Source organism: Rhinichthys klamathensis, unplaced genomic scaffold (genome assembly GCF_029890125.1).
Source record: "Rhinichthys klamathensis goyatoka isolate OS25496 unplaced genomic scaffold, OSU_Roscu_1.1 h1tg000269l_1, whole genome shotgun sequence".
Taxonomy (NCBI): domain Eukaryota; kingdom Metazoa; phylum Chordata; class Actinopteri; order Cypriniformes; family Leuciscidae; genus Rhinichthys; species Rhinichthys klamathensis.
This window is the reverse complement of record NW_026606789.1, coordinates 3,222,950-3,247,980: the sequence shown is the minus strand read 5'-3', so window position 1 is coordinate 3,247,980 and position 25,031 is coordinate 3,222,950. Positions and strand designations below refer to the sequence as shown.

Below are 25,031 nucleotides of genomic sequence, written 5' to 3'. Positions count from 1 at the left end.
TTCTCACAATCACGCGCGCGCGCTCTCCTCTACAACTCACACGCGCTCATTGTGGAGTGTGGACTGCAAGCAGAAATAACCTATACTGTCTATGGAAATAACGTATCACAGACCGGAGAACAGGTGACCACTTTCTTCATTCTTTTCTCTTGAATGTTTGTTAATGTTTTTTAGTCGTTATTGAGCTGTTTTGTCAAGCATAGCTGAACAAATCTGCCATGTTAAAACTTAAAGATTAGTAGATCGAATACGTGGTTGAACGCATGCTTTCCATGTGTTATTATGTTAACGGTATTACTGCATTTATTGCCAGGTAATTATATGCATGATGCATAACAGTTGCTTTTAAAGTGAATAATTTTGCGATTGTCGTATACGTAGGAAAAGTCTCTGTACAAGGAAGAACAAATTCCCCATTGAATTAATCATGTCACTGTTTACACAGACTAATGAGAAAAAACGGGGGAAGCTTTGATATTTTTAGGCTCCTGAGCAGCATTGGCGTGCACAGCATGAGATCTTGAAATTAATGAAGATAATATCAACACATTATCAGCTGCATATGCAGAATTTGAATAATTAAAAGCATAGGAAACAGTGAGACACTTATTATTTGTTTAATGTTCTGGCAAATTACCATTATGCTGCGTGCTTCAAAGAGAAATGTGTTATTGCAACATCTTTCAAATGATTGCATTTTCTTTTTATGCTATGTTGGTTATGCAAACTAATGTTTTAAATATACTTTATTTAGTGCATCCTGTCATTTGTAATATTTTCATAAAAATACATCAATCCCTTACTTAAAACTTGTTTGCGTGGCATGCTGCAATTTGAGGTTGGGGCTTTTACACCAACATCAGAAAAAGTTCAACTAAAGTGAATAATATTCCACTAAATCTTTCAACATCCTCAGGTTTTATCTATGGCATCCAAATCATAAGCTCTCGGTTAAATCTTCAAGTTTTGTAGTTCATTATGTAAATGCTGCCACAGTTGGGAAATGTTGGATTTGTCACAACTCTAGTCTGTCAGTATATGAAAGCTAAATTCGCTTGTTTAATTAGTCACACTCATCTCAGTGTGTGTAATCCATTTTCTGAGGGTAAAAATCCCTGGGCTTGGATCAGTTCTCTTCATCCTCATCTCTAATATGCTTACACAAAAATTACAGTTAGAGCGAATGCGCTTACATGTCTGTCTGAATTATATATTGTAATAAGTCAGATAGGGAATATAACATTTCTAAAGTCGCCAGACACCATTGCTCATGCAGAGTCTTTGCCCAACATATTCAATGCTGTCCAGTTGTTCAAGATCAAAGACCAAATGTAGAGCCTGGCGGGACTCCCAAAGCATTTTCACAAAAAGAAGAGCAACATAACATCAAATGGTCTGTCAGGCTGATTTGCTTTGGTTTATTTCAAAACATTATTTTTCTTTTACGGTGTGCATTTGAGTCTTATAAGCTTGTGTTGAGACCAGGTGATTTCTTGAAGTTCTGAAGTGTGAATAGAGGGATTTTTCTGCCCATCTACATTTAGCTTTCTCAAAGCCAGTAACTCAATTCATTTTTGTACTGTGACACATTGCTTCAGTAGAATAGATTGCATGTCCTGATTTTGCCATGTTAGATGTGTTCCTGAGTCAACGTATTTTGTTGGTCCTGGAACAACATTCCTGTCCGAAATTGTAATCCCTACCCCTAATCGTATAACCCTACCCATAAGTTATCCCTAAAATCAGAGTGAAATGACAGGTAAATAACACTGATGTAGACCTGGTTGTAAGCCTAAACTTGACATAAACTGTAAACTTGTCCCTCAAATCTGATTGGTTGACTAGGAGTGTTGTTCCAGGATCAACAAAGATATTGTTGCACTTGGTGAAAGAATGGATGAGCTTATATGATAAGCTCAATAATTTTTTCTAATTATTATCATTGTTGAAAACAGTTGTGCTGCTTAATATTGCTGAGGCCATCGTGATACATTCTTTTGCAGGAGTCTGTTATGAATAGAAAGTTTAAAAAACAGCATTTATTTGAAATTGAAATCTTTTGTAACATTAATGTCTTCACTGTTACTTCTGATCAATTTAATACATACTTGCTGAATAAATATAATTTATTTATTTAAAAATTCTAGAAGTTTTTAATATATATATATATGAGAAAAGTGACTTTATTACTGTGTTGTGTTATTTATTATTTATTACTGTATTATATTACTCTATATTTGTTTAATCTTTTCTACTCTTAGAATGGTGGCTTTATGTTGGTATTTTGGCTCAATTCTCCTCCTTGACTTGGGGACCATGACATTGAGCACCGAAATGGGCCACAATTCAGCCATGGAAATCTTCAGCGACAATGTCATTATCCCGCCCATGCCAGAGGCATCCATACATCAACACAGTCATCACAGGAAGCACAGAGGTCGTAAGGAGAGGATGACAGCAGGTCTGCTCCGAGAGATGCCCCATATTACTGTGTTCCACACCCAAAATGAAGGGCCAGACCTGGAGGGCCTCAGTCCCGTCCGCTTAGAGATAGAGCCAGGAGATAAAAGACGAGTATTGAGTGGAAGAAAGAGGACCTTCAATGGGTTTGATTCCTTAATTCCAGAGCAAACGTATATCTCTCCTGGCGCCGGGACTCCAGAGAAGGCAATGAGACATCCCACTGGGCGCAAAGTGTTTGGAGGGCACATCATTAGGGCTGTTCATGATGAGGGTAAAAAGAAACCCTCAAACTTTCTAAAGTAAAACTCCCTTATAAGTTAACTGTCCTGCCATTTTGTAATTATCTACTTGCTATTTTCTTCACATATTTGGCATCAGGGAAGAAACGGAGGGTTTCTTTTGATCAAAGGCTCAATCTAAACTCCTTTGGGAGTCCCACAGAGTCAGTGTTCCCCGCAGCCACTGCTGGCTCCTTCATATTACCCATAACTGCAGTCGGTGGGAAGCCGTCCACAAAGCCAACCCCCTCTAGTAAACCACAGGTAACATCATCTAGCTTTTCAATAACACTGATTAAAAATATCTCAGCTTCTCATCTGTCAGTGACTAACAGGCTCAATAAAACTGAATCCCAATGACCTACATTATGAGGAATAATAGGTTCATGTCATCAATTTAATCCACACATGAAACAATTTCTTGTTTATTGTCTCAGTCTATACAACAGACCACCACAATTTGTTCTATTGAACTTCAAAGGATTAACAATTGGCCAAAGTGATTTAATTTCATATGAAAAAGTGAAATTTCAATACCTCATATAGTGACATGAATATTTTTGTACCTCAGGTCAGAAGTTTCAGTGGGGATGTGACGCCCACTTTCAACATAACATTCTTCGACTGGACTGATTATGAATATATGAGGCCTTCAGACAAAAAGCAATTTTCTAAGAAGCAAGGTAGACCAATATTTCACTAACAAATACAGACACATTGTTTCTGCTTTTGTGAGTTTTAAAGTTAGAAGTTGCCATTTTTAAGTATGCTTGCTTTTTTGAAATGGTGAACTGAGATAATTTGTGCATGCTTTGATTAATGGTGCTTTGCATACACATACACATTTACATTTAGTCATTTAGTAGACGCTTTTATCCAAAGCGACTTAAAAATTAGGACTAAATTAAAGCAAGTCATCGTGAAGAGGCAAAAAACAACGCAAAAAGTGCTCAAAATACAAAGTGCAGGCATTTCTCAGAGTAGCATAAGCCAGACAAGGGAGGATTATGGGAAAAAGATTTAAAAAATATATATTTTTATTTTTATGAGGTTAAGTGCTCACGGAAGAGATGAGTTTTCAGTTGTCTTTTGAATGTTGTCTGGGATTCTGCATTCCGGATGAGGGTGGGGAGATCATTCCACCAGCATGGAACCGTGAATGAGTACCTCATTCTAAGGTATTCTCATTCTCATTCTAATTCCTCATTCTAAGGTGAGCAGCAAGAGAGTGATTTTTTGGCTCTCTGTGATGGTACCACAAGCCGTCGCTCATTGAATGATCGTAGGCTTCTGGTAGGGACGTAGACTCGTAGGAGTGAGTGAAAGTAGGAGGGAGCTGAGTCTGTGTAGATATGTAAGCAAGTGTCAATGCCTTGAACTTGGAACCACAAGAATGAACTATGTAAGACTTTTAGGCAAATTCATCTAGTGTTCCCATATCTCATCAGCATGTAAAAGACCAAATGCCCTATGCGAAAATGAAATGTAGCAAATTCAGTTAAGATGTTTTAACTGCAGTTGTCTGTTGTATAATGTGTTGGTGAATTACAATTTTTACTAATAACACTTGACCATCACTCTATTTCCATCTAGGATCTGACAAACAGGCCACGAAAAGTCCTAGCATTGAACTCATTACTCTTACATCAGAAGAGAGCTGTAAACATCACCTGGATTGTCTACCAGGTGACTTTTTCACCTTTTGCATTATTACAACAAGCCCCTTATACTATATCTATTCTCCAGTGAGCTAGAGCAATTTGAGTAATTAAAAATATAATATAATATAATAAACTTTACATTGTTACAAAAGCTTTCTATGTAAAATAAATGCTGTTCTTTTGAACTTTCTATTCATCAAAGAATCCTTAAAAAAGAAGAAGCAAATATCAGCACGTTTTTTTTACAAAAATATTAACATTAAAATATAATTTTTTACAACATTGAAAATAATAAAAAATGTTTCTTGAGCAGCAAATCCTCATATTAGAATGATTTCTGAAGGATCATGTGACTGAAGACTGGAGGAATGATGCTGAAAATTCAGCTTTGTCATCACTGGAATAAATTACATCTTAAAATATAATTATTCAAATTAGGTGCTGTCAAATGGATTAATCGTGATTAATTGCATCTAACATAAACGTTTTTATTTACATAATATATGTGTGTATAAATATTATTAGCCTATATTTATATATATATATATATATATATATATATATATATATATATATATATATATATATATATATATATATATGTATGTGTCATGATTCTGCCATCATGTCCTTGATTTTTCCTAGTCTTGTGGCAGGATCATGGCAGACCCATGTTTTGTGTACAAGCCATAGACTGTAAAAAAAGATGGACGACGCCCCTTCGCTCTTTTCCATTGGAGAGAACTGAAGCCGCCAGAGTCCCGATATGGCGCTGACATATTGGAACTTGAGTCTGCGCAGTAGCGTTTTCGGGACCAGTCATGCGCAGTCGCGAGCAGGAAGTAAAGCCGCGAAATCAAGGCCCCGCCCTCACTCTCGCTGAATCAATCGCAAGCACACGCCCTGCACTTTTCTTAAGTGGCCTTGTCTGCTCCGTTCCTCTCCAATGATGTCTGCTGATTGCAGTACCTCGTTAAAATAAGGTAAATACAACTACTAACGACATAGTCAACATTATGAAAAAAAGTCCGTTGGTGCTTCAGTGACTACTTCGCACAGAGAACCTGTCAATCACAGCTGTCAATCATGATGTCACAGCACCGTTTTTATAGCATCAAATAACTAACTAAAAACTAACTTATTTTAAAAACAAACACTTGAAATTACATCAGCGTGATAGAAACTACAGTAAATGACAGAAACTATCTTTAGAAAAAAGATATGTGAAGTGTAATTTAATTATTTAGTTGGTCTCACGTCCCGTTGAATAACATGGGGAGGCGGGGCTTATGAGCTATACTAGGACCGGTCACCGGGGGGCGATCGAGACGTTTTGGCTTCACTTTTGAGGGCTTGTGCGGCACGCTTGGTACAAGCGCATGGCCTGTTGTTTGGGCCATGTGCTTGTGTTGTCTCGTTACGTGACCCCGCCCCCTTGTTATCCTCTTGTCATTATTGCCTTGTCAGATTCTCATTAGATTCTCCCTATTTTATCCCCTTGTGTTTGCTGTCCTGGGTCGGTTCATTGTGTGTCGTAACTCATTGTATCTGTGATAGTGTGTGATTCACTGTGAGAATCTCTGTCGAGCATTGTTATACCATGTGAGTATTTGTCCACTGTTTTGTCCTGAGAGAAAGTCCTATTCTTTGTTTACCGTTTGTTCTAGTCTAGTCTTGTCATTTCTTTTGCTGTTCATGTTTTGCCCCTCGTGGGTTTTGTTTTCTCTGTTTTCTGTTTATAATAAACTTCATGTCACTGCATCCTGTCTGCGCCTGGGTTCACCTTCCACCTTATAACAGTATGTATAATATGTGTATATTATACATACATTTTATACATATACTTATTATACGCATATTTATATATGTATAAATATGTGTGTACTGTATATTTACACACAGACATATAATATATATAAATATAATACACACACATATTATGTTAACAAATGTTTTATGTTAAATGCAATTAATTGCGATTTATCCATTTGACAGCACTAATTAAAATAGAAAACAGCTGTTAAATTGTAATATTTCACAATATTACTGTTTTATTGTAATTGATCAAATGCAGCCTTGCTGAAAATAAGAGGCTTCTTTCAAAAACATCACAAAACCCTACTGTCCCCAAAGTTTGAATTAAGTTGAGAGTCATTTAAGTCAAATAAATGATCACACCATTTTTACCTCATTTATATGAAATGGCAGGGTCGTGCTGTAATCTCAGAAAACATGTATGTGAGCTTCACAACCGTGGCTTCAACAACAAGTGCTATGACAGCTGCATGTGTGAGGAAGGTGAGCAAGTGTTTTCAAACTGATTATTACACATACTGACAAAGTGGAAATCATCTAAAAATGTTCCTTACATCTTCACAGGGCTTCGTTGCTATGCTAAACTGCACAGGCATTACCGCATCACACGCAAAAAGGGACAATGTGTTGATGAGGGTATAAGCTTAAACCGTGGCATGGTCATTGTTTAAATAAGGCAGAAGAATTTGTCATATTTTCCTTTCCAAATGCATGCAATTACATTTTCCACTGTTTTGGATTTTTTTTATATTCATTCTTATACATGTTTAGTTGTATCATTTGGTTGCTTTCCTGGATTTCGCCTAATTGTTTCCAAAAATTGTAAAACATTGACAGCAATATTTTGAGAATGCATAGACATTACATATTTGCATGAGTTTTACAAAACAGATTGTTTATACTACAAGATCAGTTCATTCAAATGAATGAAAATTGAGCTACTCTGTTATGATATGTAATGTGCGATATGAAAATTGAGTAATGTGTCATTGTGGAATCTTTGAAAATTTGTAACAAATGTATTATAGAAGTTATTGCATGTAGACATATTTGTATTTTGTGTTCATGCGGTTGAGTTGCATCGATCTGTTGTTGTCATTACAAGGGAACAGTTGTGAATAGATGGACTTGAGCATGCATGCAAAGACCGTCTTTTTAATGTTGGGACTACAACGCCTGCCAGGTCCCCAGCTTCCAATCAGACGAGCAGCTTTGGAATGGACACAAAGAAGAACACAGGGGAGATCTTCATCTCACATTATTAAACCAGTAAATCTTCCTTTTGGCTCAAATCTGATTTATTCCACCGCTTTGTGCTACACTGAAATAATGCTTCTCATCATGCTCATGAAAGCCAAGCGTTCATTATTATATGGGAGATCTTGTGCTTCTTCATCTTAGTTCAGTTTTTAAGTGATCTGACACTAGAAGTGTGTTGTTGTGTATTATTTACCACCATCATCACCACCTAAAATCCCACATATTACAGCTGTAGATTAACATTTAATTCTGATGAGCAATAGGACCCTTATACATCTTGAGGGAAACAACATCTTGATTGTATAGCTTCATTGGTAAATTGTGGCTTCAAAACAGCCACCACTGCTTTATAAAGACTGCTGTTAAAATGCATGGAGTAATAATAATAGTAACTAAATAATTTAATCTTATGAAATTACAGTCACACTTCAGGATAAATTAATACACAGCTACAGTTCAATGAGCTTGAAAACGCTGTCAAATATTAGTAAGCAAGTCAACGTGAGCTCGGAAGCCTCGCGAGATTTCTCGGCGGGATTTTGCTGTTTTCAACATGGCAGGCAGCAAGTTGGTGCTAGAAGGGAGGATAAGTATTATTAGCTTTATATCAGGACTGGCCGTCATTATAATACCGTTACTTGTAAAATTCGGATCTCATATTGACTGGATATTCGATTACCTCACGGATGTGAACGGAAAAATAGCCATTGCGGCGTACATTACAGTTATCAATGGCTTCCTGCTAATCATATACAAGGGACCTTTATACAAGGTAAGACTCAGAGACACAGCCTGAAAGATGTGTGTTATACTCATAGAAAAATTATTGCGTAGCTGGAACCCCTGTCATATCCATATGTATGTTTTAAATGAATAAAGATAAGATATATCTAGGTCTGTTTTTGCCAGTGCAGCGATTGGGTAATGTCCTGTGTGTGCAAGTATGCAGGTATAATCCTATTACATTAGTACTCTAATGGGATCTCGTAAGAGTTTCTCTGTCAATATGAATAAGCTCTCCTAGAAGACAGCTTACTGTATGTGGGTTTGCAGTATCAGGATCTAGCTAACACTTTCCTGCCTTTTTGCTTGATCAGGTTGCTGTTCGAGCCTGCTTTCTTGGATTTGCCTTTGGATGTGGTCTCATTTTAAGTTTGGCAGATACAGCATGGACACACTTTGGCTGGTAATTCAACTTTTGTGAAATGGGTTAGGCCTTTTTGAGGTTAACATACACATGTTATAAAAATAGGACATGAAACAAGGATTAACTCGTGTTTTGTTCCACTAGGTATATGTGTTCACTGTCATTTTTCCACTACTCTGAGTACCTGGTTACTGCCATCATCAACCCACGCAGTCTGTCTCTAGACTCCTTCCTGCTCAACCATAGTATTGAGTACACATTAGCAGCTATTTCCTCCTGGATAGAGTTCACTGTGGAAATACTCCTTATTCCAGGTTTGTTATGATATTGGTCAGTAAATCCCGATTGATCCAAATTGATTTTAGCTTTCTAAGACTGGAGTAATTGATTGATGAAAATTCAGCTTTGCATCACAGAAATAAATTATATTTGAAAGTATATTAAATTATTAAAAAAAACATTCATTTAAATTGTAAATATATTTCTCAATATTACTGTTATTTTGTTTTTTTCTGTATTTTTGATCAAATAAATGCAGGCTTGATGAGCGCATTAAAAACATAAAAAATAGTAATGTTTCCCAAACTTTTGACCAGTACTGTATAAAATTGCAATTATTTGTATGACAGTCGTCAGCTTAAACATCATGATTGTGACAAGCCTATTAGTAAGGAAACAAAATAATGTAAGTTTTGTCAATTTGTATGGAGGAAGCTTTTATAAGCTTCTTATATACTTATTAAATATAATATATTGCCAAAACATTATAATCATTAACTTTAATTATATATATTATTTAATTTATTTGTTCATTTTAATTGTTTCTTTTTTTTCAGGAACAGTTGAAAAGCTTCCTTAAATTTTTGAAATGAATTGAATTTTGTTAAATTTTTTCAACAGAGATAAAGCAGGTGAACTGGCTCTGTTTGGTGGGTTTGGTAATGGTTCTCTGTGGGGACAGCCTGCGCAAAGCTGCCATGTTGACGGCAGGGTCCAACTTTAACCATATAGTGCAGAATGAGAAAGCCCAGAGCCACGTGCTGGTCACCACAGGAGTTTACGCTCTCTTCAGACATCCTTCCTATGTGGGCTGGTTTTACTGGAGCACTGGCACTCAGGTACTTTAACCAATAATTTCAATGGAATTTATTCGTGGGGGTGGGGGTTGTGCGTCAAGAGTAAGTATTTATAATATAAATAAAGTCCCTCAAACTTGCATATGGATGTACATTTTGAGTTAATCATTCCTCATAGTCACACAGCCTGTTAGGAGCTTTAGTATAAATACAATTAAAGTGTGAGAAGCTAAGCTTGAATAGCTATTCAACAGAAGTGCACAGCTCCGACAAACCACTGGAGGTTTGCCCTTCTGTGATTTATCCCTATATTTTTCACCATCCCTTAAATTTAGTTGTTAGTTTAGAAGATGTTCTTATGTTTTGTTTTATACCTGTACTCTTGTTTGTCATCTTTTCCAGATAATGCTGTGCAACCCGATATGTATACTGGGATATACAATCGCCAGCTGGCGGTTCTTTCGAGAGCGTATTGAGGAAGAGGAGATTTCTCTCATCCATTTCTTTGGAGAGGACTACGTTGAGTACAAGAAGAAGGTCTTCACTGGCTTGCCCTTTATCTCAGGAATCAGGGTTAACTCTTAAGGCCATTGCTGCATTGAAGGGAGGAAATAGTCTGAAAGTGCACACCTGGACACCTCTGACTGGCACTCTGAGTGAGCTAGTTGCCTGGTGCCATCATGGCGCGGCCCCTGGGGCCGGCACAGATATATGAGGTGGCAGCACAGTAAAACTGACCCTGTTCTGAGACACATTGGTCTGCCCTGAGCAGGGTGGAGCTTCCACCCTCAACACCATCAGAGATACTAGTACACCAAAACCACCTTCCTCAGCACTTCATCATATTTCTGTTCTGTCTAACTCCTCCTCGTTTACATACCTCATATATCATTTATCCTCCTATTTTCACCATGTAATTTCATATGCTGCTTTTTCCTTTTTAAATCCCTTGGTTTTGTGTTTAGAAACCTTAGGAGTGAGTTTCAGGACAAACAGAGATTTTAGTAGATTTTTAAAATACCTTGATGTGAAGAGTTTTATTCAGAGAAGCTTTAAATTGGACCCAAGATATATTTACTGCAGTGGCCATTTAGACGTTGTGTAATTTTGTGTAAAAATTAGTTTCTAATGTCTCAGAAAGTAGGCTTTTTATTTAAGATCTGCCGAAGCTGATTGGACTAATTCTGCCAGTCACACAACAGGCCTAACTGGTTCCCGATTTGTTAATGCTGTTGGACAGTTTTAATATTATGATTAGAGAAATAAACGTATTTGATAAATTATAAGCTTAATTCCTCTTTCCATTGGTCTTTCCAGTTCTCCAGTTATGCAGTATTTCTCAATGTATATGTCCTCTTCTAACAGTTGTCAAATGCATTAGTCTCTTTCGTCTTCACTCCCACACTCACTCATTACCATATCCATGTCTTTTCACTTTCCTTCACACTTGCATGATAATTCAACAAGAAAAATCTGTTTCTACGAAGGTGGGATTCGGAGGGCCGAACGCCGGAGGGGTATGCTGTATCCAAAGTCTTTATCTTTACGATTTTACATTTCTAGGAGGAAGGCTTCGCTGTCCTCCTGGCATGATGTAGCTTAAATAGACATTGGGTAAAGAATAGGAATTTCTTGCACACTTTCTACCAATGACGAGCACTAATATATGCGTAGGTACAGGTAATGGACATTTGAACACATGCAATAGGTTTTTTGCACTACGCTCGTGCAAAGAGCTGATGGGAGAGGACCACCCTACCTCTTGAATGATAACTACATTATTAACACCTTCAGCAAAATGTAACAAACCTTTAAAATAAACACTGAACGCTTATCACTTTTATTTGACATTACTGTGATTCTCTAAAATGCAAGCACTGTGAACTGTTTTTATTCAAGCTTCGGTATATCAGATTTACATTAACACATGCTTATTGTTCAGTTTAACAGATATCTAAGCTGACAACCGTTTGTAGGATCAACACAAAAGCGGTTTCACACTGGTATCTCTTTGCGGTTGGCTGTATCAGTGGTGTTCTTCTGTTTGTTTGGCCTGTAGTATTCCTTGTTCTTGGGATTGGTCTCTTCTGATAGGCTGTTTGGAGTCCAGATGTCCTCAGTGTTACAGGACAGCTCATTACTGTATCAGTGAAGTATGGAATAGCCATTAATTAACTGATTTTCTTTTTAAATGGCCATTCTTTTTAAATTCTGAGAAATTGAAGGGAACTCACCTGGGCTGTGTGTCCACAGTCGAGGTGCTGTCCTCATAGAGCTTCAGCATGATCTCTGTGCGATCATCTTTCAGCTCTTTAGGCTCCTTCAGCCTGTTAGAGATAAAATTAAAATCCCTTAAGGAATTATTATATATGGGTATGGGTGATTGATAATGTAAGTTATAAGTGGTGAGCTTGCAGGTAAAAATTAGCCTTGGTGTGTAAATTAAATTGTCAGTTGTTTGATAACTTTTTTTTTAGGCAGAGCAAAATTTACATTGTTACAAAATTCTATTTTAAAAAAAGCTGTTCTATTGAACTTTTCAATCCTGAAAAAAAGGTTACCTGAGTAGCAAATCTGCATATTAGAATGATTTTTAAAGAATCGTGATTCTGAAGACTGCAGTAATGGAGTATTCAGCTTTGAATTTTTCAAATAGAAAACTCCTCATTTTAAATTGTAATAATATTGTACAAGTACTGTATTGTGAGCATGAGACTTCTTTCAAAAATGTACAAATATATATTTGTACAATTCCAAAGTTTTGAACACTAATATGTGTATATATTTATATTACTCTATAAGCCATGTGAATGATGCATCAAGCTCTTTGTACCTGGGCTCCAGACGCTCTTTCACTTTCGCTATGGAGTGAATGTAAGGGCCTATTTGTCTGGAGATAGTGGTCAAATAAGAGTTCTCCTGTTTTAACTGAAGCAGGTCATGAAGTTGTGCTAAAAAATGAACAATAAACAAGAATCACTAAATACTTTAACTCAGTAGTGAGAAGATTTTAGTGAGAAAATCAAATGATTTCACTTACCCTCATAAATCTCCTGTTCATTTGCCACCCTCTGTAATGTCTCCTCCCAGATCTAAGAACAAAATCGATGGTATAATGAGCCCTCCTCTTTTTCACCTCCTCCTAATGTCAGTCTTAAACTATTACCATCTCACCTCCTCGAAAATGGCCCGCATGAGCTCCACTGAGGAGTACTCTATAGATATCTGTCCGTTCACCTGTACAGAGCGCTCTAAAATCTCACTCATGGTGTCGGGTTTGGTGAGGGAATGGTGCTTGGTCAGGTCTCTGTGAATCTCCTGCACCTGGTCTTTGAGCTTCTGGATTTGGGTCTGTAAAGTCTGGTCGAACACACATGGAGAATCTGTCAGTTGCAGTACAATATTTTTTTTAACCCTCAGGTGCTCTTCGGTCATTTTTGACTGAAAGATTTTACTTATTTATTTATTTTAATAATTTTTTATTTTATTGGAATGGTATGAAACTTGGTAAAGGCTTTGGCACTTGCTATGTGAACACACACACAAACAAATACTGAACATGATTCGAAAAGGTTAAATGGTCCTGTAAAAAATAGTCACACTTGTGCTCCTCGCGGTTAAAAATGACCGCATTGGAAATAAATGGAAGACGAATTTTATCTAGTGAAAACTTTTGGTACTGCAGCCAAACCGTACCAAAAGCTCAATATCAAGCTCAAATTTGGAATTGGAACAGCTTGTTTAGATTTATGGCTTTAATTTTCTTGCAGTTTTAGAGTAAAACGTGATTTTGAAAATTTATATTACATATAAAAATGTAAATAATATTTTTGTGTATTTTTCATAACAATTTATGGAATAAAAAGACTGTCAAAAATATGTGTGTAATTCTAAAAACTGTAAAAATGATGAGCGTAAGCGTGAATTCATGAGGGTACGAATCCAGATACAGATGCGACATTTGCTACGTTTGTTCGAGTACGACTCGAAAATGTACGACTGGTTTAATTTACACACACAAAATACAGTTTTACGATTGTTGGGTTACGAGTATGAATCATGAAGCAACAATCTACTGTCAAAATTACACCACCGCTGTCACAGGCATTAATACACGAGTGAAAGATACATCGATCACACAGTGCGCGCGCGCCTCCTGGTCCTGTCTCTCACCTAAAGGGACGTGTTACGTGAGCAGGCTTTTCGCGCCACTGCAAAATGGCTGCAAAATACACGTAAAATTCTGTTACTTTTTAAAAACTTTTTTCACTTCAGTTCAGCAATAATCTGCCAAGTGTCGTCTTTGAAAAGCGATCAAACTTATGTCTGTGCTCGAAAGCATTCAAGATTCACGACAGTTTAAGTTGGAAATAAAATTTTCAGGTCTATGCTCAAAAAGTGAATGAATGGATTATAAATACAGCGTAAATATAATTTAGTATTAAAAAAAAAAAAAAAAAAATTAAATAAAAAACATCAAACTAAAATATAGTACAGACATTTTACACACAGCACCTTTAATTGGCAAAAAATAAAAACAATTCTGTCTTTTTTGACCGACACATGAGGGTTGGGATTTGGTTACCATTCATTTGACTTTGTTGTTGCTTTTCTTTTGCAACAACACAATAAATGTAATTAGCCAGGAAAATGTCTGAAAGTAAAATATACGGTAATGGCCAGGAGCACATGAGAAACGCTCACCCTGTAGCTGTTCTCGTAGTTGCAGCAGTGGTTCATAAAGGGCGTCTCTCCACCCTCCGCCAGCAGAACCTTGGTGCTGATGTAACGGTGTGAGGTCGGCCTGCGCACCACCGAGGAGCACAGTGACATGTCACTAATGGCTGGAGAGGGACATTGCACTGACAGGGATGATTGCATCCTAAATAAAAAAAATATACATTTTATGTTTAAATGTTACTTTTTTTAAGTAACTTTTTAAAAGTTTTAGTAGTACCTACTACCAAGACTCACAGTCCACTGGCGTTTCCCAGACCTAAAGCCACACTCCCCGTAGTGGACAGTGAACGCCGTTGTCCCAACAGCAAGAGAGGCTCCAGGCAACGCGCAAACTCAGAGCGATACTCTGTGTTTATCTGCGTGGATGGATAACAGCAGATGTAACTTATGCACTGACTTATTTAACATACTTGAATTTAGTAAACTAACCTTACTGCTTTGAGCTGGTCTCAGTCTGTGTGGTAGTTTTACAATCTTCTTTAGTCTCTCCATTAATTGCTGTGAGTTCAAATCAATCAATCAATCAATCAATCAATCAATCAATCAATCAATCAATCAATCAATCAATCTCAGTTGCATGCCTTGATATCATTTTCTTTTTATGATTAAATACAAAAAAATTCATTTGTTTTTACTCACATATCCCATGTCCAAAAACTCAAACTTATTTGCCGAGCTTAGAAAGGCAGAACATGTAACAAGATGAACCTGGAGAGAAGTAAAAAGAAACATGTTTGAAAGCAAGCAAGAATATTTGAAAAGCTAAGATGAATGGAGAAACACACTTACCTGGAGAGTTGGGAGGAGTGCTGCAAGATGAGATAACTGCTCTTTAAAGGCTCTCTCCTTCTCCTCATGCTGGCTAGAAAATAAAAACACAAAGGAAGATTAATAATAAGTGTTCCTTTATCAGGATCTTTGGTTCTCCTTCACCTTAATCATTTTGTGCAAGATTATGTATACACGTGTAAGTGATGCAGAATATACAGTAGTGGCCAAAAGTGATGTTCGGGAATTTGTTTTTAATGAACAAGTTCAATTAAACCATCAAAATATAAGGAAAATATTTTATATTTGTTTAATATTTTAAGGTATTTATCAGACAAAATTATTTGGCAAAAGAAAAAAAAGAGGCAAACTCCAGCTACAGGTTTGATTTTTACTATGCAAAAAATGCATAGTAATGCATTTTTTACTGAATCATTATCAGTAATAATCATAATTTCTTTATCTAGATGGCTAAAAATTATGTCTGCACAATTTGGCATGTTTCATTGTGTTATCACAAATAAAACAATTGACTCCAAGCACAACTATGCAATTTGCTTACAGAATCTTTAACACATTTTCAATAACAAGTGCAATGCCTGTGCAAAATCAGTTTTTGTGTGTTTTTTTAGTAATTGTTGGTTTGGTATGTTTGAGTTGCTGAATAGCCAAGGCTACTGTTACACAGGAGCCTAAACTCTGAGAAAACGATAACGTTAAGCGCACCAGAATAAAATGTAATATTCAGAATTAAACAGTGTAGTTGACTTACAGATTCAGTTAAATCGCTACTTTTTCAAAAATGAATTGCTACTTTTTCCAAAAATGAATCGCTACTTTTTCAAAAGTGAATCGCTACTTTTTCAAAAGTAGTGAATCGCTACTTTTTCGAAAAGAATCGCTACTTTTTCAAAAAGAATCGCTACTTTTTTCAAAAAGAATCGCTACTTTTTCAGAAAAGAATCACACTGTAAACAATGTATAATTACATTGTAATAAACATAATAAGACTAACAAATGTATAATTACATTTTTCACACTACTTTTTCAAAAAGAATCGCTACTTTTTCAGAAAAGAATCACAAATTTTTTCAGAAAAGAATTGCTACTTTTTAAAAAAAGAGTCGCTACTTTTTCCAAAAAATTATCGCTACTTTTTCAAAAAGAATCGCTACTTTTTTCAGAAAAGAATCGCTACTTTTTCAAATAGAATTGCTACTTTTTTCCAAAAGAATCGCTACTTTTTCAAAAAGAATCGCTACTTTTTTCAGAAAATCGCTACTTTTTTAAAAAAGAGTCGCTACTTTTTCAAAAAAATTATCGCTACTTTTTTCAAAAAGAATCGCTACTTTTTTCAGAAAAGAATCGCTACTTTTTCAAAAAGAATCGCAACTTTTTCAAAAAAGAATCGCAACTTTTTAAAAAAAGAATCACTACTTTTTCCAAAAAGAATCAACAAATGTATAATAATAATAATGTAACAAATGTATAATAACACTGTAATAAATGTATAATAACACTGTAATAAATGTATAATTACACTGTATTAAATATATAATTACAATGTAATAAACGTATAATTACATTGTAACAAATGTATAATTTCATTGTAATAAATATATAATAAAACTGTAAAAAAATTATAATTATATTGTAATAGATGTATAATTACATTGTAATAAATGTATAATAACACTGTAAACAATGTATAATTACATTGTAATAAACGTATAATAAGACTGTAACAAATGTATAATTACATTTTTCACACTACTTTTTTCAAAAAGAATCGCTACTTTTTCAGAAAAAAATCGCTAATTTTAAAAAAAGATTTGCTACTTTTTCAGAAAAGAATCACTACTTTTTTCAGAGAAGAATCGCTACTTTTTAAAAAAGAATCGCTACTTTTTCAGAAAAGAATCGCTACCTTTTTCAAAAAGAATCGCTACTTTTTCAAAAAGTATTTCTACTTTTCAAAAAGTATTGCTACTTTTTAAAAAATAATTTCTGCTTTTTTAAAAAAAGAATCGCTGCTTTTTAAAAAAAATGATCATTACTTTTTTCAAAAAGAATCGCTACTTTTTCAGAAAAGAATCGCTACTTTTTCCAAAAAGAATCGCTACTTTTTTCCAAAAAATTATCGCTACTTTTTCAAAATATTATCGCTACTTTTTCAAAATATTATCGCTACTTTTTCAAAGAAATTATCGCTACTTTTTTCAAAAAAATTATCGCTACTTTTTCAAAAAAGAATCGCTACTTTTTTCAAAAAAATTATCGCTACTTTTTCAAAAAGAATCGCTACTTTTTTCAAAAAGAATCGCTAGTTTTTCAAAAAGTATCGCTACTTTTTCAAAAAGAATCGCTACTTTTTCCAAAAAGAATCAACAAATATACACTCACCTAAAGGATTATTAGGAACACCATACTAATACTGTGTTTGACCCCCTTTCGCCTTCAGAACTGCCTTAATTCTATGTGGCATTGATTCAACAAGGTGCTGAAAGCATTCTTTAGAAATGTTGGCCCATATTGATAGGATAGCATCTTGCAGTTGATGGAGATTTGTGGGATGCACATCCAGGGCACGAAGCTCCCGTTCCACCACATCCCAAAGATGCTCTATTGGGTTGAGATCTGGTGACTGTGGGGGCCATTTTAGTACAGTGAACTCATTGTCATGTTCAAGAAACCAATTTGAAATGATCGAGCTTTGTGACATGGTGCATTATCCTGCTGGAAGTAGCCATCAGAGGATGGGTGCATGGTGGCCATAAAGGGATGGACATGGTCAGAAACAATGCTCAGGTAGGCCGTGGCATTTAAACGATGCCCAATTGCCACTAAGGGGCCTAAAGTGTGCCAAGAAAACATCCCCCACACCATTACACCACCACCACCAGCCTGCACAGTGGTAACAAGGCATGATGGATCCATGTTCTCATTCTGTTTACGCCAAATTCTGACTCTACCATCTGAATGTCTCAACAGAAATCGAGACTCATCAGACCAGGCAACATTTTTCCAGTCATCAACTGTCCAATTTTGGTGAGCTCTTGCAAATTGTAGCCTCTTTTTCCTATTTGTAGTGGAGATAAGTGGTACCCGGTGGGGTCTTCTGCTGTTGTAGCCCATCCGCCTCAAGGTTGTGCGTGTTGTGGCTTCACAAATGCTTTGCTGCATACCTCGGTTGTAACGAGTGTTTATTTCAGTCAAAGTTGCTCTTCTATCAGCTTGAATCAGTCGGCCCATTCTCCTCTGACCTCTAGCATCAACAAGGCATTTTCGCCCACAGGACTGCCGCATACTGGATGTTTTTCCCTTTTCACACCATTCTTTGTTAACCCTAGAAATGGTTGTGCGTGAAAATCCCAGAACTGAGCAGATTCTAAAATACTCAGACCGGCCCGTCTGGCACCACAACCATGCCACGCTCAAAATTGCTTAAATCGCCTTTCTTTCCCATTCTGACATTCAGTTTGGAGTTCAGGAGATTGTCTTGACCAGGACCCCACCCCTAAATGCATTGAAGCAACTGGCATGTGGTTGGTTGATTAGATAATTGCATTAATGAGAAATTGAACAGGTGTTCCTATTAATCCTTTAGGTGAGTGTATATATACACACACTTGTTTTTAAGTAATAGGGCCCCATATATGAAGACCTCCGATGCAAAAGCTTTAAAAGCCACCAATGTCAAAAATGAGATAATAATATTGAGTGAATGCTCTCCGCACATAGTATACATTCATCAAATACTTTCACTTCCAACTAACTAAATCCCAGCCTCAGCCCATTCAGAAATGTCGGTACTTAGGTAGAAACCTATACATAGGAGCCTGATAAAAATGTTAATATTAAAGAAAAACGTTAGACAGACTTAGAGGCTTTTGCATCTGAAGTCTTCATATATATATATATTTACCTTTGTGCTGCTTTGAGTAGGATCTTTTTTCTCTCTGCTAGTTTTTCCTGAGCAAAAAATAAAATAAAAAATAAATGTGTAAATCAGCAATTTTATTATTAATCATTCCAAATTAATTTTACATCTCGAATCAAAAGTGCTCAAATCAATTTCTGACATCAAAATCATAAAGGTGTAGCCAGATTAATTGAGTATTTGTGCATGGCACCTGCATATTATTGAACAATGTGCAGATGGCGCTCTCCTCTTCATCCACATTGGTTCTGACCTCTCCAATCATGGCTTTGAGCAGAATAATTGCTTCTCGAGCTGAAGTCTGAAGCTCCTTCACAGCCTGAGGAGAGTGAAATGACTTCAATAGGAGCTCCGCAGCTCCACACAATACAGACACAGATGAAAGTACATATTACGGCAGAAAAAAGGATGGGAGAGAAACTCACTAAGACGGCTTGGTCCAGTTTTTTACAGCCTTGTAAATATGCTGTCTCAATATCAATGCAGTGTGCTCTGTTCTCCCTATGGAATAAGACTAACCCACATTATTTTGAAATCATATGGGTCATATGCTAATCACATACTCAGTTAAGTTTAGAACTCACACTTGCATGTCTCTGAAGCAGTTGATGCAGAGCATGGACTTTTTCTCGGTAGAAAACATGATGTAGAGTTCCTCATGGAGGGCTGTAAATAGACAAAGTGCACAAATCCCAAAGCATTAAAGACTAGTTCTTGACAAAAGAAATGGCATTAATGTAAGTAGTTTGAACTAATTCAAAATCGAGCTTCACACACACACACCACATTTTTTGTGGGCTTCTTTGGTGCGCTTTGCCAAGGAGACAATCTCGTGGCAGGAAAACATCTTGGCCTTATGGGTGGTTTCCCTGCAGTCTCGACACAGTGGCTGGCAACAAGTGTTGCAATAATACATTGCATCCACATCCTGGGATTGGTGACAGAAGAATTAAATACTTAAACAAACAGAACACTCATCTTAAAAAAAAAAAAAAAAAAAAAGACCTATTGAAATATTTGAGTTACTGCTGAATCAACAGCATGATCAGTTGAGTCAAATTCCCAATGAATGACTCTTTCTTTTTAGTGAATCAAAAATGTACAGTGGAACTGCTGTAGTCCGGTTCTCGAACAAATTACTCAAATGACTCATTTATTTTTAGTTATTTAAACTCATACTTAAAGTTACTGACTGGTTGTTCATAAGACAACATGTAGTTAAAGAAACAATATATTATGTTTTGTCGCAAATAGCCAATAAAATGTTTTATTTTTCAATTGTTTCAATTGTATATTGTTTATAATTGAATAATTGTTTTTTTTTTTGTCATTAACATGACTGTGTAAACAACTTTTACAAGAACCTAATTCATTTATAATTTAAATATCTCATCAAAGAATTGCATTTATTTTCTCAAAATATTAATTCTATTAAAGTACTAAAAGAACCGTTAGAGCAGGGGTGTTCAATCCTGCTCCTAGAGGCCCACTGTCCTGCAGAGTTCAGCTCCAACCCCAATTAAACACAACTGAACCAGCTAATCAAGGTCTTAGGCACACGTGAACGAAAAACGAAACTGGCAGGTGTGTTGAGGCAAGCTGAAGCTAAACTCTGCAGGACAGTGGCCCTCCAGGAGTTTGGACACCCCTGCATGTTAGAGCATGAAATATTTTTTTTTCCCTATTTTCTAAACACTGTACATCTTATTAATCTTTCATGCATATGTTTCAAAAACTTGATCTACCGGTAAAACCACAGACTTTTCTCTCAGATTCTCCAATAATTTAGTCTGATTTTTAGTTCACCCAAAAATTGACATTTTGTCATTAACCCTCATGTCGTTCCAACTTGTAAGACTTTCGTTAATCTTCTGAACAGAAAGGAAGATCTTTTTTATGAAATCTGAGAGCTTTCTGTCCCTCTATTGGCAGCTACGCAACTACCACTTTGATGCTTCAAAAAGTTTATAAAGAGATTGTAAAACTAATCCATATGAATTGACCGGTTTAGTCCAAATTTTCTGAAGAGACTATTATATGATAAACAGACTGAATTTAGGCTTTTATTCACATATAAACATTGATCAGCGAACATAAACAGAAGCTCAACAGAACCTGCTTTGCGTACGAGAACAAACCTCTTGCAGAAGCTCAAACGTGCTGCGTAACACAAGATGAACCTCATTGGTTCTTGCAGAAGCTCAAACGTGCTGCGTAACACAAGAATGAACCTCATTGGTTCTTGCAGAAGCTCAAACGTGCTGCGTAACACGAGAATGAACCTCATTGGTTCTTGCAGAAGCTCAAACGTGCTGCGTAACACAAGAATGAACCTCATTGGTTCTTGCAGAAGCTCAATCGTGCTGCGTAACACGCACGTTAAGCGAACATGCCCGTTTACCACAACTGATGTGTGAGTGATGAATGTTTATATGTGAATTAAACATCTGTCGCTATTTGCGTTACATCGTGACTTTAGGGATGGGGAACCATTCAATTCTTCTTTGAGTGCATGTTACAGTATTGTGATAACCTGTTTCTTGCACTCCAAATCACAGTTAGCACACTGCACGGTTTCCTCACTGTCTGCTGAACTGTCCAACAAGAACTTCAGGAGTCGATCCTCTGGAGGAAGTGCATTTATTCCTTTCACAACAGACTGATGTCTACAAAAGAAACAGACAGTTTTGTGTGTCTGTGCAGAACTTTTGACCCATTGATACTGTCTTAGTCATACATCTGGCATTGACGTGTTTATCCCTCCTTCATAGCAACAACGACACAAATAGCTCTCTTCTGAATTCTGAGATAGCAATAGATAAGCCCCCATAGAGACGAAAATAGACACAAACAAAGGGACTCAAACAACTCTACAAACAAATAAAAAAATACTACTTAGGTTAACAGTTCAAATATTCCCTGTTAATTCACTTTTATGAGAAGATTTTACCGTGTATTTGACAAAAGTTTTAAACAATATTATCCAAGAACATTAACACAGTCCTTTGCATTGCTGATGCATAACATTGACAAACATAATGCATGCGATCACAATGACAATGTAACACTCAAAACGCTGAGACATTTGACAAATGAACACTGAACCAGCTTAAAACAAATTCATACTTACTCTAACATGCTTCTTTATAAAGACCAACCTTTTTCTATTTTTTTATAAATTCCCTCCATAAGTGCAAGATCTGCAGTGTGCGATTAAACTGCTGCTAGACTTACTATATGGCAGCATAAGGGTGAGCGCACAGGCATTTCAGCCATCTCTAATTGTAGCCAGCCCAGGACCCGTGTATCCAATGTCAAGTGTCAGGATAGTGTTATGTTTATTGTTTGATGCCACAGTGGCCTTGGCAGAATGTGCCCAGAGACTTGTGATCAAAGGCAGGATTCATGTTGCAGCTGTTAACAGGTAATCTCTCCTACAGATGCCCCTGGCACCACAGAGCTGACCAAACAATGTCGTTTGACCATTTAAATCTATAAATACAGTCTTTTTCAAATGCATACATAGGCTTTATCTTTGCGTTTAAATCTGTTCTAACACTGTGGGCCCTTTCCACCCCACTGCGATAATTTATATGCTGTGTGAATGGTCAGAATAAGGTGATCAATGATTAAATAAAGTAAATTATTACCCGCAGAGAGGGCAAGTAAGTCGGCTGTCCACAGTCCTTCCGCGCAGGCAGCTGGCACAGAAAGTGTGATAACAGTCCAGTAAACATGGATGCTCATACTGTTCTTGGCACAAGTGGCACACCAGAGGATGGCAGTTGGCACTGTCCAGGTCATAGATATTATCTAGAGGAGAAAAGATCTCTCCAGACATCTGAAAATACAATAAAGACCTTCAGATATTTTGATATACTATATGCTACAGGAGCACATTTACACATTGCACATTTACAGCCTATCTATTCTGAGTATGCTGAGTATCCTTGGGCTGTCATTGATTTGAACAATTGAAAAAGCTGAGATCCAAGTACAATATTTATTATTGGATATAGAAAATAGCTCCAAAACAGACACATGCCTTTGAAAAAGCTGCGAAGAAACATAAAGTCACATGAATGAATGCATATTGAAAAATATACATATTTAATTGCATTCACCATAAAGAATATATACCTTGTCCTGTCCGAGTGCTTCTGCTGGGTGGAGTGACAGTGAATGCCGTGTGAAGGTTCTGTGAGGGATGCAAGATATGGCTTCAAAAACAAACAATGAATTCACACTCCTGTATCTGTTGTATGAGGAGCTGATATGTTGGGGCCAGAATACTCAGACCTTGATTACTCAACACAAACCAGATGCCATTGTCTGTCAAAAGAAGAGCCCTGCTATCTAAAATTAAATTACACAGTATATATTTCTGAAACTAACATGCAGACTGACCAGCATGTCATGTCAGAATAACATTTGATCTTTGTTATAAACATGCAGAAAGCACAAAATATAAGGGAAAATGTTCAGTGCATAATACTACTCAAACATCTCATTTTGTGATCCATTGTAGAAAGAACGTCAGACTGTTTTGCAATGATATGAAGGTGAGTGAATTTAGGGCCTGTTTCAGTACCCACACTTGCAGTCTTGGCCACTTGAGAGCAAGGCTGCATCCGAAATCGCATACTTTCCTACTATTTAGTATGCGAAAAACAGTATGTGACAAAAGAAGTATGTCCGAATTCACATTACTCATAAAAGAGTACGCAAAAATGACCCAGATGACCTACTTCTTCCGGTGAGATTCTGAAGTGTGCATACAATGGACATTTTACTATCCCATGAGCCTCATACTTTTTTCGTGTGAAGTAAATTCAAATTTAAATGTAGTACCTTCTCAGGCAGTGTTATTATAGATGCACCGTAAATCCACAATATCTCTAATATCGCATCGTAGCGGTAATTAAAGGCTAAGCGTATCTATCATTCATCATGTTCAGCAACTCACATGCCAAAAAATCAAGAGATGTTGAGGAACACTTTCCAGTGTACGTTAAATTAATTAGATATTATAATTTGTTAGTGCAATGTAAAGTGTGCACATTTTATTGGTGCAGAGATTAATGCACATTTGCAACTGCTTTTTATATATTCTGTAAGTATCATAAGTATCATAATTGTTAAATCTTGTTGACTGTTACATAGCGACTACTGAACAGATATTTAGAGGTTTTTTTAAAGTGTAAAGTAGGGGAGAGCGGGCACAACCTAATGCGGGACTAGTTGTAACACCCTTGTTTTAAATACTTCCACACATGCTAGCATGACGAAACTTAGTGTATTTACCAGTTGCCATATCAACACTATATAAAGAAACAAATGCGCCAAAATTCAGAAATCTTTGGAAGATATCACTAAACATTTATTTAACCATAGCAAAAGTAAATTTCTTACTTATGTTAATTTTTCATCTCTATTTTTGGTGTTTATTTTAAATAAGACAAATCTGATATTATTTTTATCTCCAATTTGTTATTTAACAGTTGATATGGTTCTTTAATGGTTCGCTAACTAGCAGAAGACACTAGCAGGGTTTAAATCAGTTGTGCAGGTGCAACTCTGCGTTACAATGTGCCCAGGGCTTAATTTGAGCCGGAACACGCCGGAACATGTTCCGGCACCTCCGACGCAGGGTTGCCAGATTGGGCGGTTTTGCGCCCAATTGGGCGGTTTTGCAATCTATTTTGCGGGCAAAATTGGGTTTGGGCGGGTGGATAAAACTTGGGCTGGTTTCGGATCAGTTCGGCGGGTTTTTGTAGCCGAACCACCGGCACTTCAGACCCTTCTTTCTGCGACCCTCTGTTCAGCAGGCAGGCAGCAATCTCACTCACTCACTCACAGCTCTGGCTGACGCACGTGCCCCCT

At 36.6% G+C, this 25,031-nt stretch overlaps 3 protein-coding genes across 6 annotated transcripts; 2 read left to right on the top strand and 1 right to left on the bottom strand.

The window, feature by feature from the left end:
* The first annotated feature begins 100 nt into the window (after positions 1 to 100).
* Positions 101 to 7,496, top strand: draxinb (dorsal inhibitory axon guidance protein b). Its single transcript, XM_056268052.1, has 7 exons — positions 101 to 123; positions 2,262 to 2,737; positions 2,830 to 3,005; positions 3,313 to 3,424; positions 4,335 to 4,427; positions 6,611 to 6,700; positions 6,782 to 7,496. The coding sequence occupies exons 2-7, from the start codon at positions 2,263 to 2,265 to the stop codon at positions 6,886 to 6,888; spliced, it is 1,053 nt and encodes a 350-aa protein (XP_056124027.1). The 5' UTR covers positions 101 to 123; position 2,262; the 3' UTR covers positions 6,889 to 7,496.
* Positions 7,497 to 7,993: 497 nt separating this feature from the next.
* icmt (isoprenylcysteine carboxyl methyltransferase) lies at positions 7,994 to 10,686 on the top strand. The gene is made up of 5 exons (XM_056268040.1): positions 7,994 to 8,249; positions 8,575 to 8,663; positions 8,769 to 8,938; positions 9,525 to 9,742; positions 10,103 to 10,686. Exons 1-5 carry the CDS (start codon positions 8,031 to 8,033, stop codon positions 10,283 to 10,285), a joined length of 879 nt encoding a protein of 292 aa, XP_056124015.1. The 5' UTR covers positions 7,994 to 8,030; the 3' UTR covers positions 10,286 to 10,686.
* An 838-nt stretch (positions 10,687 to 11,524) lies between these two features.
* Positions 11,525 to 23,382, bottom strand: rnf207b (ring finger protein 207b). 4 transcript variants are annotated; one of them, XM_056268035.1, is made up of 18 exons: positions 23,289 to 23,382; positions 22,799 to 22,989; positions 21,682 to 21,814; positions 19,932 to 20,076; positions 19,733 to 19,814; positions 19,574 to 19,649; positions 19,342 to 19,467; positions 19,134 to 19,180; positions 15,230 to 15,302; positions 15,080 to 15,148; positions 14,870 to 14,938; positions 14,675 to 14,796; positions 14,405 to 14,582; positions 12,875 to 13,060; positions 12,741 to 12,792; positions 12,534 to 12,651; positions 11,935 to 12,027; positions 11,525 to 11,840 (listed from the first exon to the last, which is right to left on the bottom strand). In XM_056268035.1, the coding sequence occupies exons 2-18, from the start codon at positions 22,987 to 22,989 to the stop codon at positions 11,696 to 11,698; spliced, it is 1,905 nt and encodes a 634-aa protein (XP_056124010.1). In that variant the 5' UTR covers positions 23,289 to 23,382; the 3' UTR covers positions 11,525 to 11,695. The 4 variants fall into 4 exon arrangements, with proteins under 4 accessions (XP_056124010.1, XP_056124011.1, XP_056124012.1 ...); XM_056268036.1 differs by lacking the exons at positions 22,799 to 22,989; positions 23,289 to 23,382 and adding an exon at positions 22,279 to 22,366; XM_056268037.1 differs by lacking the exons at positions 21,682 to 21,814; positions 23,289 to 23,382 and having other exon boundaries at positions 22,799 to 22,985.
* Positions 23,383 to 25,031: the final 1,649 nt, after the last annotated feature.

Coding starts and splice junctions, on each gene's coding strand:
- draxinb (XM_056268052.1), top strand. CDS start 2,263: ATGGTGGCTTTATGTTGGTATTTTGGCTCAATTCTCCTCCTTGACTTG. Junction 2,738..2,829: donor GGCTGTTCATGATGAGGGTA/AAAAGAAACCCT, acceptor TTTTCTTCACAT/ATTTGGCATCAGGGAAGAAA. Junction 6,701..6,781: donor CAGCTGCATGTGTGAGGAAG/GTGAGCAAGTGT, acceptor ACATCTTCACAG/GGCTTCGTTGCTATGCTAAA.
- icmt (XM_056268040.1), top strand. CDS start 8,031: ATGGCAGGCAGCAAGTTGGTGCTAGAAGGGAGGATAAGTATTATTAGC. Junction 8,664..8,768: donor GCATGGACACACTTTGGCTG/GTAATTCAACTT, acceptor TTGTTCCACTAG/GTATATGTGTTCACTGTCAT. Junction 9,743..10,102: donor ACTGGAGCACTGGCACTCAG/GTACTTTAACCA, acceptor CATCTTTTCCAG/ATAATGCTGTGCAACCCGAT.
- rnf207b (XM_056268035.1), bottom strand. CDS start 22,989: ATGTCTGGAGAGATCTTTTCTCCTCTAGATAATATCTATGACCTGGAC. Junction 12,793..12,874: donor TGCGGGCCATTTTCGAGGAG/GTGAGATGGTAA, acceptor TTTTGTTCTTAG/ATCTGGGAGGAGACATTACA. Junction 12,028..12,533: donor AAAGAGCGTCTGGAGCCCAG/GTACAAAGAGCT, acceptor TATCTCTAACAG/GCTGAAGGAGCCTAAAGAGC.